This window comes from Telmatherina bonti (genome assembly GCF_933228915.1).
Source record: "Telmatherina bonti genome assembly, chromosome: 20".
In the NCBI taxonomy this organism is placed as follows: domain Eukaryota; kingdom Metazoa; phylum Chordata; class Actinopteri; order Atheriniformes; family Telmatherinidae; genus Telmatherina; species Telmatherina bonti.
Window position 1 is genome coordinate 33,471,455 of NC_136618.1, and position 17,666 is coordinate 33,489,120.

At 46.3% G+C, this 17,666-nt stretch overlaps 1 protein-coding gene across 1 annotated transcript; it reads left to right on the forward strand.

The window, feature by feature from the left end:
• arhgap28 (Rho GTPase activating protein 28) lies at window positions 1-10,531 on the forward strand (the record flags this gene model as incomplete). Its single annotated transcript, XM_079259627.1, has 14 exons — window positions 1-88; window positions 187-407; window positions 505-616; window positions 779-1,026; window positions 1,181-1,319; window positions 2,887-2,978; window positions 3,759-3,836; window positions 4,378-4,531; window positions 6,780-6,862; window positions 7,132-7,347; window positions 7,424-7,549; window positions 10,014-10,141; window positions 10,272-10,309; window positions 10,399-10,531. The coding sequence occupies 14 exons, from the start codon at window positions 1-3 to the stop codon at window positions 10,479-10,481; spliced, it is 1,806 nt and encodes a 601-aa protein (XP_079115753.1). The 3' UTR covers window positions 10,482-10,531.
• Window positions 10,532-17,666: the final 7,135 nt, after the last annotated feature.

Sequence of the window (17,666 nt, forward strand, 5' to 3'; positions counted from 1 at the left end):
ATGGAAACCTACTGGAGGGAAGTCCAGAGCATTGAGGAAGAGAGGGAGGAGGACGAGGAGGAGGAGGAGGAGAGGAAGAGCATGGATGGTAAGTCAAAGTGAGAGCAGACGGATGCATCCGGCTTCTGGGAAAAAGGCAACCTTCCATCGGGGTGGTCTTTCTCAACAGTATGTTTCATCCTACAGGGGTGGAGCTGGAGGAGGCGTGGCTAACAGAGGCAGGGTTATCCTCGCTGGTGACAGGCTCGGAGTGGTCGGAGGAGGCGGCGCCACCAGTAGACGTTGTGCTGTCCACGTTGACACGGCAACAGGCCGCCACAGTGAGGAAGAGGCTGGACAACTACAATGAGACACTGAGGAAGAGAAACAGGCAGCCAGTCAGAGATGTGCGAGATGTCTTCACCGAGGTGCATCTCACGGCTTGCAATGCCAAAATGTCGCTAGTCACTCGCAACGGGATGTCTGGGACATCCAGAATTAGAAATAAATTGTTTTCTCTTATAGCCTGATGATGACTCAGCAGAGCAAGGCTCCTCCCCTTCCCAGCGTCGAGCTGAGTCACCTCCCAGTCGATACCACAACACCACCAAGACCATCCGGCGCAGCACCCATAGAGGTACCAGCCTGCTCACCGTTTCATGGATCACATAAACCTAACAACCTTTGCATGCTTCCTCAGGTGATGCCAAGTGTTTCATGCTTGATCGGATGTTTTTAGTGCTTCTGGTGAGTGGATGTCTTCACGCTGACTTCCAGCTTGTCTTCTTGTTGTTTACAGTCCGTCCGACTCTCCCCACGTTTGCTTTTGATGGTCATCTTCCAGAACATCCTTCCTCTCCAACCCATACCAACTTGCCCGCCCCCACACACTCCCCTCCGCACACACACACAGTCGCGAGTTGGCCAAGACGAGCTGATTGGCTGGTGCGGGAAACTCCCTACTCAGAGGGTGTGGCTGAACACAAAAGGGGCGGGACTTGTTGGGACTGTCTCCGTTTCAACGGAAGTAAAAACAGCGAGTTACAGGTGAGTGTGAACTTCCAGACAGACGAGTTCAGATCTTTTCTTCTCCTAGAGTTGGTTATAAATCTGCAGGCCGCTGATTGGTTGCTGTGTGTGTGTGTGTGTGTGTGTGTGTGTGTGTGTGTGTGTGTAGTTCGTACCTGTCTCCCCATCACAGGGTCTCACCTGTGCAGATGACCTGTCATCACGTGACCTCACCCGGCTCGGCTTCATCTCTCACATTGAGCTCTCCACCTTCCTGCTTGCTCTGGGCGTCCAAACCAAACGCACCCGCCCGCCACGCAGCAGGACCAGGGGTGCGCTTCATTTTCTCATCACGGTCTGAACACAGGTTTGAGACGATGAGCAGTTTAACTACAGAGAGACGTCTGATGGGGAATTTCAGAAGAAATTCTTAAAGATGAATCTCTTGGCTCTTTTAGAGAACCTACAGTAAAAGACCTTTGATGGTTGCAGAGGTCCTTGGGGGGTCTCACTGGAAATGCAGGTGGAATAGAGGAAATCTAGATCTAGAATAGTCCTGAAGAATTCTATCAGCTGGTGGTTCTTCCAGTTGTCATATATCATGGTTTTAGCTAGCTGCTTGACCCAACTCTCTTAGGAGATGAAAAGTTATCCTTTAAAAGGTGTTTAACCGCAGCGGTAATGGTGAAGAATGGGTGAGATCTGAACTGTTCCTGGAATGGAGTGAGGACGATGGCTGGCAGGCGGTTGTTGTGAAAGGAAAGTCCTGATCCAGTTGTGCTTCTTTAAAGATATCCAAGGTTCCCATCAATGGAAAGGCGACGGATGTGAAGGCTGGGGAGTTACAGTGGGAGCTGCTCCAGAAGTTTATCCTCAAAGGAAACAAGTTGGAATGAGTTGCACAGATTTGCTTTTGCACAAATAATCTCAGACGTTTACTCAGAGGGCTTGATGTTACCATGAGGTCTAACACTCAGATCACTGAAGGGCTGGCAGCAGACTCCTCTTATCCTCCGCTGATGAGCTTAGGTGACAAACAGGTGTGCAGCCGCACTAGGAGGACCCCTGGTGGACAACAGCTGGAAGAGAAAAACCTCAGATCCTCTGGGTGTTTAATGGTCCCCCAATTCTGTCTACTATGGTTCTGTAAATGACATTAGAAGTTCTTTAGGAGGTTCTGCCCTTTAACCCTTCCCCCTATGTCTTTTTGTGGTTCCAGCTGCATTTTTACTGATTGTTACTGTGATATCCCAGGTGGTTCTCAGTCTGTTCCTGGTCCAGCACAACCGATTCAGATGAATGGATCAGAGCAGAACTTTGCTCTGAGGATGTTCCTGATGTTTCTCAAGAGGATGTGGGGGTGTGGATGCTGTTCTAGCCGCTGTGTGTTCAAGGGTTGGCCATTTTAGGACCCTTGTACCCTAGCTGTTAGCCTGGCTGTCTAGCTGTTAGCCTAGCTGTTAGCCTAACTGTTTCTGGCTGTTAGGTTGTCTGTCAGTCTTGCTGTTAAGTTTAAACTCAGGTAGCATCTGCATCAGGTTAGTTACGCCATAACCGCAGTAGGCTGGTTTGGAGCAAACTAGCTGTGCAGAATAAATCTCTTTGGCAACTGATGTGACATTAAAAAAGGAAAGTTCACGCAACTTTGGTGAACTAGCCTCCTAGTTAGAGGGGTTTTTTAGGCTCCATAAGCCCAAAGCAAAAGTCCACCAGAAGGTGTCAGGAATATTTTTTGTTAAGTGAAACAATGTATCCGTGGAGAACCTGGGAATGTTTTGGGTCTGAGTTAAACAGCGTATCGACAGAGGACTTGGGAATATCAGTGTTTTTCTACCAGTGAGGTAATGTTATGTTTCTAATTCTTGATAAGTTGTGGTTCTAACAGTATGTTTCCATCAGACAGCGGTGTGTTTGGAGTTCCTCTGACTTCCCTGCTAGAAAACGACAGAAAAACGTTCCCTGGAATCAAAGTTCCTGTTGTCTTCCAGAAGGTAAAAAATGATCTGTTTCTTTGTCCATCATTCTCTCTCTGGCTCTCCATCTTTTTGTTTCTGTACATCAGTGTGTCTCTGCCCACCTGTCTGTCTTTGTCTATCTATGTCAGTCCATATTTGTCTCAGTCCATGTCTCTTATCTATTTCAGTCCATTTCTCTGTCTCTGTCTTTCTTTCTATGTCAGTCCATGTCTTTGTTACCACCTGTCCTCTCTGTTAATATATCTCTGCCCCAGTCTGCCCATCTCATTATCATGTTATCGCTTTGTGTCTTTACACCAGCCTATCTACGTTCATCTAGCTCTTTCCATCTCTTTGTCTCTGTCAGTCTATCTCTATCGCTCTGTCTCTCTGTGTCTGTCAGACTGTCTCACTCTGTTTCTGTCAATCTCCCTCTCTTTCTGCCTGTCTCCATCCATTAGGTTGCCTCTGTCCATCTGTCTTTTTTCATGTTTCTGTCAGCTAATCTCTTTGTCTCTGCTCATGTCTCTCTCTTTTTTCAGTCCCCCTGTTTGTCTCTGTACATTTCTTTCTTTGTCAGGCGGTTTCAGTCCATCTGTCTTCTGTGTTGCATAATCCAGTCTTAATTTCAGAATTTACAGATATGTCCACAAACACTTGGACATATCTGTAGCTTCAGCTGAGCTTCAACATGATGCACCCTGTCTCTGTGGTTAGCAGTTAGGATTAGCAAGAAGGAATCAGCTGACAGAGTTAAAGTTATTTCAGTTTGGATCAGATTACCTGACCTCAGACCAGCTGTCTGTCTTTCTGTAGTTGTTGTCCATTTTAGAACTAACTGGACTTCAGACCGAAGGGATCCTCAGAGTTCCGGGATCAGCAGCCAGACTAAAGGTGAGACAAACCTTCACAGGAAAACCATCAGTCGCACAAACAAGACATCTGGAGATATAGCTTCACAAAACATCTCCCTGTAAAGGACTGTTCTACCACAACGAGAACAATAAGTATCCCAACACAGCAAAATGTCCTGAAGGCATAGAAACATCCCCTTTAGAGAAAAAATGCCCCCATTGAGAAGAAAAATTACAATTGTGTAAAAATGTCCCCACATGAGTGGAAATGCTCAGATCTGTGTGTAGAAATGTTCCACTATTATTATTATCATCGTTATCATTATTATGCCCCCACGGAGCACAAATTTCCTCACATAGTATAAGTTTAGAAATAAAGTAACCATCGTGTAACTTCAATTGTCCTCACATACTATAAATGTTCTGTCAGTGTAGAAATACCCCACATTGTAGAAGTGTATGACCCAGGAGAAGACATGTCCCCAAAGTAGAAATGTTCTAGCGATATGGTAATGTCCCAAAGAGAACCAATATTACAAGAGTGAATGTCTTTCTATTTGTCTGTCTTCATCTCTATATAGCACCTGCGCCAAGAGTTGGACAGGTGTTGTGGAGCCTTTGACTGGTCTTCAGTGAGACAGGTGGACGCTGCAGGTTTGATGAAGCTTTTCATCAGAGAGCTACCAACGCCTCTGCTGACACACACACTCCAATCCACCTACCGCTCTGTGATGGGTAAACACACACACCTGTCCACTTACCGCTCTGTGATGGGTAAACACACACACCTGTCCACTTACTGCTCTGTGATGGGTAAACACACACACTCCTGTCCACTTACCGCTCTGTGATGGGTAAACACACACACCTGTCCACTTACTGCTCTGTGATGGGTAAACACACACACCTGTCCACTTACCGCTCTGTGATGGGTGAACACACACACTCCTGTCCACTTACCGCTCTGTGATGGGTGAACACACACACTCCTGTCCACTTACTGCTCTGTGATGGGTGAACACACACACCTGTCCACTTACTGCTCTGTGATGGGTGAACACACACACTCCTGTCCACTTACCGCTCTGTGATGGGTGAACACACACACTCCTGTCCACTTACCGCTCTGTGATGGGTAAACACACACACCTGTCCACTTACTGCTCTGTGATGGGTAAACACACACACCTGTCCACTTACTGCTCTGTGATGGGTGAACACACACACTCCTGTCCACTTACCGCTCTGTGATGGGTGAACACACACACTCCTGTCCACTTACTGCTCTGTGATGGGTAAACACACACACCTGTCCACTTACTGCTCTGTGATGGGTAAACACACACACCTGTCCACTTACCGCTCTGTGATGGGTGAACACACACACTCCTGTCCACTTACTGCTCTGTGATGGGTGAACACACACACTCCTGTCCACTTACCGCTCTGTGATGGGTGAACACACACACTCCTGTCCACTTACCGCTCTGTGATGGGTGAACACACACACACCTGTCCACTTACTGCTCTGTGATGGGTGAACACACACACTCCTGTCCACTTACTGCTCTGTGATGGGTGAACACACACACTCCTGTCCACTTACCGCTCTGTGATGGGTGAACACACACACACCTGTCCACTTACTGCTCTGTGATGGGTGAACACACACACTCCTGTCCACTTACTGCTCTGTGATGGGTGAACACACACACTCCTGTCCACTTACCGCTCTGTGATGGGTGAACACACACACCTGTCCACTTACTGCTCTGTGATGGGTGAACACACACACACCTGTCCACTTACCGCTCTGTGATGGGTGAACACACACACTCCTGTCCACTTACCGCTCTGTGATGGGTAAACACACACACCTGTCCACTTACTGCTCTGTGATGGGTGAACACACACACACCTGTCCACTTACTGCTCTGTGATGGGTGAACACACACACTCCTGTCCACTTACCGCTCTGTGATGGGTAAACACACACACCTGTCCACTTACTGCTCTGTGATGGGTGAACACACACACTCCTGTCCACTTACCGCTCTGTGATGGGTGAACACACACACTCCTGTCCACTTACCGCTCTGTGATGGGTGAACACACACACTCCTGTCCACTTACCGCTCTGTGATGGGTGAACACACATACTCCTGTCCACTTACTGCTCTGTGATGGGTAAACACACACACTCCTGTCCACCTACCGCTCTGTGATGGGTGAACACACATACTCCTGTCCACTTACTGCTCTGTGATGGGTGAACACACACACTCCAATCCACCTACCGCTCTGTGATGGGTAAACACACACACTCCAATCCACCTACCGCTCTGTGATGGGTAAACACACACACTCCAATCCACCTACCGCTCTGTGATGGGTGAACACACACACTCCTGTCCACCTACCGCTCTGTGATGGGTAAACACACACACACCTGTCCACTTACCGCTCTGTGATGGGTGAACACACACACTCCTGTCCACTTACCGCTCTGTGATGGGTAAACACACACACTCCTGTCCACTTACCGCTCTGTGATGGGTAAACACACACACTCCTGTCCACTTACCGCTCTGTGATGGGTGAACACACACACTCCTGTCCACTTACCGCTCTGTGATGGGTGAACACACACACTCCTGTCCACTTACCGCTCTGTGATGGGTAAACACACACACTCCTGTCCACTTACCGCTCTGTGATGGGTAAACACACACACTCCTGTCCACCTACCGCTCTGTGATGGGTAAACACACACACTCCTGTCCACCTACCGCTCTGTGATGGGTAAACACACACACTCCTGTCCACCTACCGCTCTGTGATGGGTAAACACACACACTCCTGTCCACCTACCGCTCTGTGATGGGTGAACACACACACTCCTGTCCACCTAACATTTGGTCATAAACATATACACATGTTAAAGTTATGAAAGTAGTGCTGACATGTTATTGTGTCTCACCAGGTTTGTCCTCTGAGGTACATCAGATCCAGGCCCTGCAGCTTCTGTCCCTGCTTCTTCCTGAAGTCCACAGAGACACTCTGAGAGTAAAGTTGCAGCCACAATACTGTCTTTACTACTTTACAGACAAAGACACAGTCAGAAAAACAAAGAGACAAACATAGAGACAGCCAAACTGAGGCAAAGAGAGACAGACCTTGACATAGGCAGAGTCGAGTCTAGTAGCCACAATGTTGTCCTCTCCACAGACATGAATAGAGTTAAAATAATCCTGCACCTGTTGACATGGTAACAGATAATTCTCAACCTGTTGACATGGTAACAGATAAACCTGGATCTCTTTCCATTGTTACAGGCCCTGCTGGTCTTCTTACGTAAGGTGGTATCTCATCAAGACCAGAACCGGATGTCTCTGTGCAACGTCTCCATGGTGATGGCTCCCAATATGTTTGCTATTCGTAACCATGGAAATAAGCATTCCATTGCTAAGCAGCAGGAGGAGATGGAGGAGGCAATGGGTGGGGCGCAACTGATACAGCTGATGATCAGACACCAGGAACTGCTGTGGATTGTAAGTCTCAAGATATGGACACAGTAATATCACTGTCTTACCCACTACGGACATAATTTCCTGTTTTCTGTGATAGGTCCCCCACTTCCTGCTGTCCCAGGTGAGACAAATGAACCAAGTGTCCAATCAGAAAACACTTGTCCTGAGCAGGACTAGGACACGCTTGCTGAGGAGGAAGAATGAGAAGAATGACAGAAACCAGGTGAGAAACAGAGTCAGAACATACTGAGAGCAGAACCAGAGAATACACTAACCATAAACAGGACTAGGACAGACTGAGGTCAGGGCCAGGACCAGGATAGTGTAAAAACTGAAGCAGAACAGATTGAGACCAAGGCAGACAAATACCGGGACTAGAATAGACTAAGACCCAAACCAGGAAAGATTGGGACCCAGACAGACATAGACCAATACCAGGACATACTTAGATCAGGACTAGGACAGACAGCGCCTCCCTGAGCTACCACCTTATCATGGTGGAAGGGTTTTTGCATCCTAAAGATCCTAGCAGCTATATAGTTAGAAGGCTTTATGCCCCTGGTAGGGTCATCCATGTCAAACTGGTGTCTATGGGATGGACCAGACTAAATGTGGCTCGTAGGTCCCTTTGATGATGTCAACAATTGGTTGAAGTGTTCCCTTGCCTGGATGCGGGTCACTGGGACCCCCCTCTGGAGCCAGGCCTAGGGGTGGGGCATGAGAGCAAGCATCTGGTGGCTGGGCCTTTGCCTATGGTACCCAGTCGGGCTCAGTCCAAAAAGGTTTTATGGGCCCCACCTCCCATGGGCTCACCGTCTGCGGGAGGAGCTGTAGGGGTCAGGTGCAATGGCAGCAGCAAGAGGCGGGGAACCTGGTGGGCCAATGCTAAGCTGCTGAAACTGGCTCTAGGGACGTGGAAGTTCACCTCTCTGGCGAGGAAGAAGCCTTAGTTTGTGCGCGAGGCTGAGCTTTTCCAGCTAGAGATAGATATATGGACTCACTTTGACGCATAGCTTGGACTCTGGAACCAGTACCATCGAGATGGGTTGGACCGTCTTTCACCCTGGAGTTGGTCATGGTGAGAGGCGCCTAGCGAGTGTGGACATTCTTATTGGCCCCTGGCTTGGTGCCTGTATGTTGGGGTTTACTCCGTTTGAGGAAAGGGTAGCTTCCCTCTGCCTTTGGATGGGGGGATGGGTCCTGACTGTTGTTTGTGTACATGCACCGAACAGAAGTTCAAAGTACTCACCCTTTCTGGAGTCCTTGGAGGGAGTGTTGGAGGGTGCTCCCTCTGGGGACCTCCTTGTTCTCCTGGGAGACTTTAATGCTCTTGTGGGCAATGACGGTGAGACCTGGAGGGGAGTGATTGGGAGGTGTTCCCCTTTTCAAGAAGGGGGACCGGAGGGTGTTTTCCAACTACAGAAGGATCACACTCCTCAGTCTCCCTGCGAAGGTCTGTTCAGGGGTCCTGGAGAGGAGGGTCTGATCATCGAATTTTGAATTGAGGAGGAGCAGTGTGGTTTTCGTCCTGGTTGCAGAACAGTGGACCATCTTTATACCCTCTTTGGAGTCCTGGAGGGGCCATGGGAATTTGCCAGCCAGTCTACATGTGCTTTGTGGACTTGGAGAAGGAATTTGACTGCGTCCCCCGGGGGTTCCTGTGGCGGTGTCTCCGGAAATAAGGGGTACCCGACCCTCTTGTCCAGTCCCTGTACAACAGGTGTCAGTGAGTGTTGGACTCTGCCAAGGCTGCTGTTTATCACTGATTCCGTTCATAACTTTTAAAGACATAATTTCTAGGCGCAGCCAAGGCATTGAGGGGATCTGGTTTGGTGATCTCAGGATTGGGTCTCTGCTTTTTGCGGATGACATGGTCCTGTTGGCTTCATCTGTTCATGATCTCCTGCTGTGAAGTGGATGGGAATCAGAACCTGCAAGTCTGAGACTATGGTCCTCAGCGTGAGATCGACAGATGGATCGGTGCGGCGTCTGCAGTAATGCGAACTCTGCACCGGTCTGTTGTGGTGATGAAGGAGCCGAGCTCGAAGGCAAAGCTGTCAATTTACCAGTTGATCTATGTTCCTACCCTCACCTATGGTCATGAGCTGTGGGTTGTGACCGAAAGAACAAGATCTTGCACAGATGCGGCTAAAATGAGTTTAGATAGGGTGAGAAGCTCGGTCATCCAGGAGGGGCTCAAAGTAGAGCTGATGCTCTTCTGTATCAAGAGGAGCCGGTTGAGGTGGCTTGGGCATTGGTCAGGATGCCTCCTGTACCCCTCCCTGGTGAGGTGTTCCGGTCACGTCCCTCTGAGAGGAGACCCCAGGCAAGACTCAAGACATGCTGGAGGAATTATGTCTCTTGGCTAGCCTGGGAACGCCTGGAATCCCTCCACAGAGTTGGCAAATGTAGCTGGATAGAGGGAAGTCTGGGCTTCCCTGCTTAGGCTGCTGCCCCCGCGACCCGACCTCAGATAAGTGGCAGAAAATGGATGAATGGATGGATGAATAGATAGATGGATAGGACAGACAGACAACGAGTGGAACCGGGAGAAACTGGTACCAGGACTGAGAGAGACTGAGAACAGTACCAGAACAGACCAAAACCATGATAAGCCTGAGACTTGAGTTAAGACTGGGATAGACTAACACCAAGACAGACTGAACCTTTCACATGTGCATATGCAGATCACGGAACTGTGTGAAGATGTGATCAGGGTTCACGCCCCCCTACACACCAAGGTTTCCATGGCGATACAACTTGATGAACAGACAACAGCCAAAGATGTGACATCCCGCTTCCAGAGTGAGACCAGGTACCTATTCTGTCCTAATGAAGACCTCTTTCCCTTTTAAAGAAACACCTGACAGCTGACCCGTCCGTCTTCCTTTCCACCTGCCTGTCCTTCTGTCTGTCTCCCTGTCTACCTGTCTCTCTGTCCCCAGCCCTGTTCAGCATCTGTATGAAGTTGGTGGAAACATCTGTGAGTATCATGATTACATAATCAGTTAATAAGTTGGTGTTAGAACAAATGAGAACCTGTTGGAACCCGTCTGTGTGTCTGTCTGTCAGGTGAGCGTCGCCTTCACCCGGACTGCCATTTGCTGGATGTCCACAAAGTCAATCCTCGCTGTGATTGGCTGATTAAACCCTGACAGACTGGAGCAGATGTGGCCTGAATGACCAATCCACAGCATTTACTCCATCACCTGATCTTTTTTCTTTGTTTGATTTTGCAGTTGTTATGACAACAGATTTGAATTAAGTGTTCTGTTGTGACAAGTGGGTTGTGAGTCCAGTTCACTAAAATTAACCACTGTGAGCCCCTAAGCAAGACCCTGAACTCCCAGTTGCCTTTATGAGGGTTTGGGGCCATTTTTGTCTTTCTTTCATACGTAAATAGTTCTTTATTACTTTTTACTACAGGCTGGTGGCAAGCTGAGTGTCTGCTTATAGTAGCTTATTAAACAACTAGGTAACACATTACCACCAGCAAATGATGGAAAGCTGCATTATAACTGTACTTGTAATATCTCTTGTGTCTTTAACTGTCAATTTACACAGCATTTTTCTAATTCTACTGGATAACTGCTGTGTTTGATACTGCTGACCATGATATTATAATAATTGTGTTGGCATTACAGGTGTGGCTCCAGAATGAGACAGGAGACGTGACATCTCCTTTCCTTGTTATGCAGATGACTGTCAGATCTATATTCCCTTTAATAAGAAGGATGGACTATGCAAACATGATTGTAAGACACCAAGTCTTGGATGGCACTGAACTTTATTCATTTTAATATTTATAAAACTGAGTTGGTGTTTGGACCCAATTCTGGTGGTGTTACCTCTGTACTGGATAGTTTAGGCATTTTGCAAGCCACAGATTGTAAGCCTGGGTTTTAAAATGAATCTGAATGGAAGCTTGAAAGCCAGATTCAGTCAAGTCTCTGTCAGCCTTGAGAACTTGACTGAAAGACTGTCTTGTGGAGGATATAAAAAGCTTAACCCTGGATTGTTGGCTGGGTGGGATTCATTGACCTGGGGTGTGGGATAAACCCTGTCAGGAGACAGACCACATTAGGGAAATTATTGCTACACTGCATCTCCTATCATAAGGTCCTGGTGGGAGCAGTCATGATGCATATTACCAAAGATACAGTGCCTGTTTATAAAATGGAAAACGTCAGACTTTATTCATCTGCTCAGGACTTTAAAACCAAGGTATCTGTTACTCAGCTGGAAATATTTAGCCAAAGTTGCCTTTGCCACCTTTACAATTGCATACCTAAAAAGATCCCAAGAACTGAAGTGTGAGCAAGTGCCCATACCTGCCCGCTCGGCGACTCTCCAGAATGGAAGATGGTCCAGCCCTTCTTGAGGACACTGGTTATGGAGCCGGGGCATCATAGCAGTCACTGAGTCGCGACCTCAAGACCCCGGAACCCCGAGACCTTGAGACCCATTTGCCACAAGTGTTCCTACCAAGGCCATGAAGCCCCCGACAACATTGATGCGAGGATCTTCAACTTATTTTGTATTTAATATGTTAAATTTCTAGTCATTTATTTTATTTGTCAACTTAATATGCATTCATACCCAGAACATGCACATAACCAGTTCCCTTCATGCATGAAGCAACTAATGTATTTTAATCAAATGAATACCTATTTACACAAAATATATATTCATGATTCATCATAATTGTACATGTGTCGTACATTTTCCATATTGGCCCAAACTAGGCCATATACGATCATACACAACACAAATATTTAAGCTGCCTTGAATATCAACAGTTCAATCCCTTAAAACCTCGAGAACTATGAGTGGAGATGTTCCAAAAAGTGTAATTTGTTAATAAATCAGACATCTATGTTACAGTGTTAAATATTACAGCAGCAGTCATCACATTGTGTTACTTGTAAAGAAAACCAGACATCTGCTGTCTCACTGTTTATGTCGATTGTTAAAAATCATCATTCAATAACATGATTTAGTCCAGGAAGATATAAATGAACTAAATTTAACCAGTTCACCAGTGAATACAACCAGCAAACCAAGTAATTGTTCTCAATCAGATTTGGCTCCCCAAATGTAGAAGACTTTCTGGGCAAACGGACGAGGATTTGTTAAAAAAGACACCTTAATGGGTTAAATGGGCCTTGTCACTCAGAACAGAAGGTCAGTGATGGAAACCATCTTAAAACAACTTCTACTAACATCATCATCATCCATGGCAGCAGAGGAATGGGAAGCTGCAGTAAAGACATCAATCATCTCTAAACAAACCGTAATGTTTTTTTTTTAATCGCACAGCTGATCCGCTGCATTTTATTGACCAGTCTGACCAGTAAATAGGACTGTATCTGCCAACCAGGAAAATGCCTGGTGAGCCGATGGCTGATACCCTGATGTGAGTTGGAGAATATGTGCATGTACCTCCTCAGTGAAATGTTGAAATGCGAGTTTTGATATACTGACCAGAATATGTTGAGAAGATGGCGGGAAGAAACTCGGCTGCAGGTGTCTATTAAGCATTATCCTCCAAACAAAAAACAATTAAAACCAGAAAAATATAAAGCATGTCTCAACTGCCCTGTTTCGTGGTCAAAACTTATTTTCTGGGGAGAAAAAAAAACGCTGTTCAGGTCGATTCATTTGACTCTGTGTCTAACAGTGTAACAAACTTTGACTAACATCCAAGTTATTTATTTAAAAATAAGCTTTTTGGCTGGAGTGTGCCATCTATCTCCAATATACTACCTTTGAATTAACTTTTTCCTGGTTCCTTTGGTGATTTTTAAGGTCATTTTGGAACCTCCTTTCTCTTGACTGAATGGTCAAACATCAATAATCAAAATCAAACAGCGGATTACCAACAGCCCCCAAACAACACATCAAGGCACACAGAATCTCCGGCATGCAGACCTCCTGCTGACGGACTCTAGTCTGACCAGACACCGACCCACACCGAGCTGAATCCCAGAGACACGGTGGGACTGAACCAGACTCATCGTTCCTGAAGGAACTGATACCAAGAGTTTTGTTCTTAATTCCTCATCCGACACTGTGCTGCAATCTCACTGAGAGAAAACTGGACTTGTCTGGTCTGGACTTGACTGTTAATGTCAGGTAAAAATGTCAACGTGACATAAACAAAGAAAACTGATCAGTTTACATTCAAAGTAGGAAATGAAATTTTATTACAGCATAATATCTGAGACTAAAGAAAGTAAATGAGACAAAATGTGGTTTAGTTTTGTTGATCAGATATAAATCATCAGTTCATGTGTGAGAAGTCTTTTTTAATCCAGTTTGACTTTGTACATTTTACAGGAACGTTTCGGTACTTTATAGTCTGTCACTCTTTTATTATGAGAGCTTGAGAGTAGAACATTCTCACACCAGGTCAGTACATGCAGATCCACAAAAAGTACATCTGTACATCCCAGCTTATGTGTGGAACATGGTTTAGCCTTTGTATTGTTTTCATGTGTGCGTAGAACTAAAACTATACAGAAGGTTTTATCCTAAAGTAGCATCTGATTCTGTGATCATATGTCATGGCTCTGTTGTGGCCTCTTTGTGAGGATATACCCATCCAGACCACTAGGATCTGATCCATCCAGACCACTAGGATCTGATCCATCCAGACCACTAGGATCTGATCCATCCAGACCACTAGGATCTGACCCATCCAGACCACTAGGATCTGATCCATCCAGACCACTAGGATCTGATCCATCCAGACCACTAGGATCTGACCCATCCAGACCACTAGGATCTGATCCATCCAGACCACTAGGATCTGACCCATCCAGACCACTAGGATCTGATCCATCCAGACCACTAGGATCTGACCCATCCAGACCACTAGGATCTGACCCATCCAGACCACTAGGATCTGACCCATCCAGACCACTAGGATCTGATCCATCCAGACCACTAGGATCTGACCCATCCAGACCACTAGGATCTGATCCATCCAGACCACTAGGATCTGATCCATCCAGACCACTAGGATCTGACCCATCCAGACCACTAGGATCTGATCCATCCAGACCACTAGGATCTGACCCATCCAGACCACTAGGATCTGATCCATCCAGACCACTAGGATCTGACCCATCCAGACCACTAGGATCTGATCCATCCAGACCACTAGGATCTGACCCATCCAGACCACTAGGATCTGATCCATCCAGACCACTAGGATCTGATCCACCCAGACCACTAGGATCTGATCCATCCAGACCACTAGGATCTGATCCATCCAGACCACTAGGATCTGACCCATCCAGACCACTAGGATCTGATCCATCCAGACCACTAGGATCTGATCCACCCAGACCACTAGGATCTGATCCATTCCATGTTTTCTTGGCTCTGTTGGACCTCTCAGCTAATCAGAGTCCCCTGTGTGACTGAGCCTTGTGAACTCTCCAGATGTGGATGTGCTGCGCCTTCTGCTCCAACCGTTTGGGAAGTGGTTACTTTTTAATAAATGAAGGAAGGAGACCCAGCCGACTTCTTCCCTGTCAAAAGTAATTGGGCATGCAATCATCAAACCTGGAGGTGTGGACTAGGGTCTGATGGGAGTCTAGCCTTGGACCAGTTTCCCGGTTCTGGAGGTTAGCAAAGACGTTTTATTCTTTAACAGAAGGCAGAAATTTATTTTATTTCTTCTTTTCATAGCTTGTACTTCTACCTTTTTTTGTCATGCCGTGATGTTCTGTGTTGTCGCTTTAGTTCCTGGTTTCCTGTTTTATTTACTAGTTTTGTTCCCTTGTGTCTTGTCTCCCATTTTGCTTCCTGTTGTCTCACCTGGTTTTAATTTTCTGATCCAGTTCACCTGTTCCTTGTTGTTCCCTCTGTGTATTTATAGGCCTTGGTCTCAGGTCTACTTTGCGTGTTCATTTGTTCGCTTCATGTGCTTGTGTCTCCACGTTAGTGTGCCTTCAGTTAACTTCCAAAGACATCCTTGATTCTACTGCCTGCCGACGCTGCATTTGTGTCCACACCTCCTCGCTCCATGACACTTTTAAACTTACTTTGATCTGGTTTTTATAATGACATTGGCTTTTAAAAATATTATTGATTTTTATGGTCTTTTATGAACATATTTATTTCCAATGATCACGGTTTCTGTGTTTTCTTTTGTTGTACAACAGTCTCTCCTGTTTTCCAGCAACGCTGTGGATTAACCTCTTCAGTACTACCAAATGGTGATAGTGTACTAGGATACCAGCAGCCTGGTACTAATGAAGAGGTTAACATATGAAAATAAAATGATCAAGATATGACGCCCTGCTTTGAATTCTTTTCTCTGTTCCAGTTCTGAAACAGAACATCCTCCAACAGATACTAATAATAAAGGAAAAGTTCCCGCTATCTTGAAGAACCGGGGTGCAGGAAATAATTCCTGTTTACATGATGTGTTTGATTCTGATGGCATCAGAAGTGCACCATGTAACTCTTGATCGTGCAGGTCATCTTTGAGGTTTTCAGCTGGAATGACAAACTTGGACAGCAGACATGTCCCAACTTTGAACTTCTCTGGTTTCCTGGTTTCAACATGAAAACTAATGAATGAAACTCTGCTGATGTGGACGTGGAAGGCTTGTAAATGATATGTGTAACGTCCATCTCTCTGGTTTTCACCAGGAAGTGAGCCACTGATTGGAGTCAGTGTGGTGGTGAACATTGCAGAAAAAGTAAAGTACCTGAAACTAACAGTCATTAAACTAAGTACCATGATGTCAGTTGCTACAGATTACAAAATGTTTTCACAGTGCCGAAAGTCTTGACCTTTACAAGGCCTTTACACACTCTGAATAATTCACACAGCAGTATTTTTTATCAGCTCAGTGTAAAGTTAATGTGAACGTTCACATCAGGAACAAAATTCTATCCAGTGACTTTGCGAGTTTTAGTTTTTCAAACTGAGGCTGAATTTGTTTTTGTTTGCATCTGACAAATATGTAATCGACCAATCAGAGAGGGCGTGTTGACTGAGATCAGCAGTTGCAGCCATGCAGGTGTCACTTTGTCGCTGCTGCTTCAATCAAAGTCAAAATCAAATCAAAGATAATTTATTCATCCCCGAGCGGAAATTCAAAGTTCACGCCAGCTCGTCCAAGGTTTGACATACAGACATTTAACATTAATACAGAACCAAGCTGATCTTAGGCCCCGCAGCCAGTTTTTCCAGCGCCGCCTTAAAACAGATAAGAAAAGAGATACATTAGGCTAATGGGGTGGGGGGAAAAAAGGTCATGTCACTTCGGGCTGCGCCACAATGACGCAGCCCGAAAATACAGAGAAAAAAACCTCATACACTGAAGCACAAACTAAAACAAGACACAATTTCCACAGATTCAAACAGACATCTTCTCCATGTTGTTGTCGATTCTGCGGACCAGCTCCGGGACCTCGGCCAAATGACCAGTATGGACCAGACTGGCATCCTGCTTACGGTCGAGTCCGGTCAACGCAAGAGTCTGTGCACTGCTAGCCCGGCACATACCGTTACCGAATTCAGGCAGCCTGCCAGTTGTTGCCAGAATCTCACGGGTCTTGAGGTAGATCAGGACTCCACCAGCGCCAATCAGCAGAATCCCGATCACCAATACTCCAAAGATGTAAACGTCCTCCACGTCCTCAGAGGACAGAACCACCAGACACATCTGTGTCCATCTGGCCCATGAGTCCTGAACGCATCCAGCCGGAAGCGTCCCGTCAGGACATGCGGGCTCCCCTCTGCCCGATCTTTGGGTTGAGAAAATTTGATCAATTGCGTTGAGAGACCAGCCGATCAGATCCATGATGTCAATTTGAGTGAAAGTAAAGAGATGTAAAAAGAGGCTCCGAGTCCAGAGTGGGAGGGAGGGGAAGAAACCTCAGGAAGAACCACATCTGTCAGAGACTGCTGGTGTCCTTTTACAGGTGCTCAGTGGAGAGCATACTGACATGCTGCATGTGTGTGTGGTATAACAGCTGCATAGTGGCTCAGAGGAAAGCGCTTCAGAAACTCATCAACACCGCTCAGAAGATCATTGGTTGCCCTCTCCTCAGTCTTGCAGACCTTCACAGCTCATGCTGTCTCAAAAAGGCCCAAAATGTCAGCAGGGACTTTTCACACCCTGGACACTCGCTGTTTGAACTATTAACCTTCAGGTAGAAGGTATAGATCATTGAAGACGAAGACAAACAGATTTAAGAACAGTTTTTACCCAACAGTTGTCATCATTTTAAATACTGCCAATCATAGATGATTAAGCTGGGGCAGCAGATGGTACACTATTGCGTTGTTTGTGTATTTTATTTATCTTTATCTT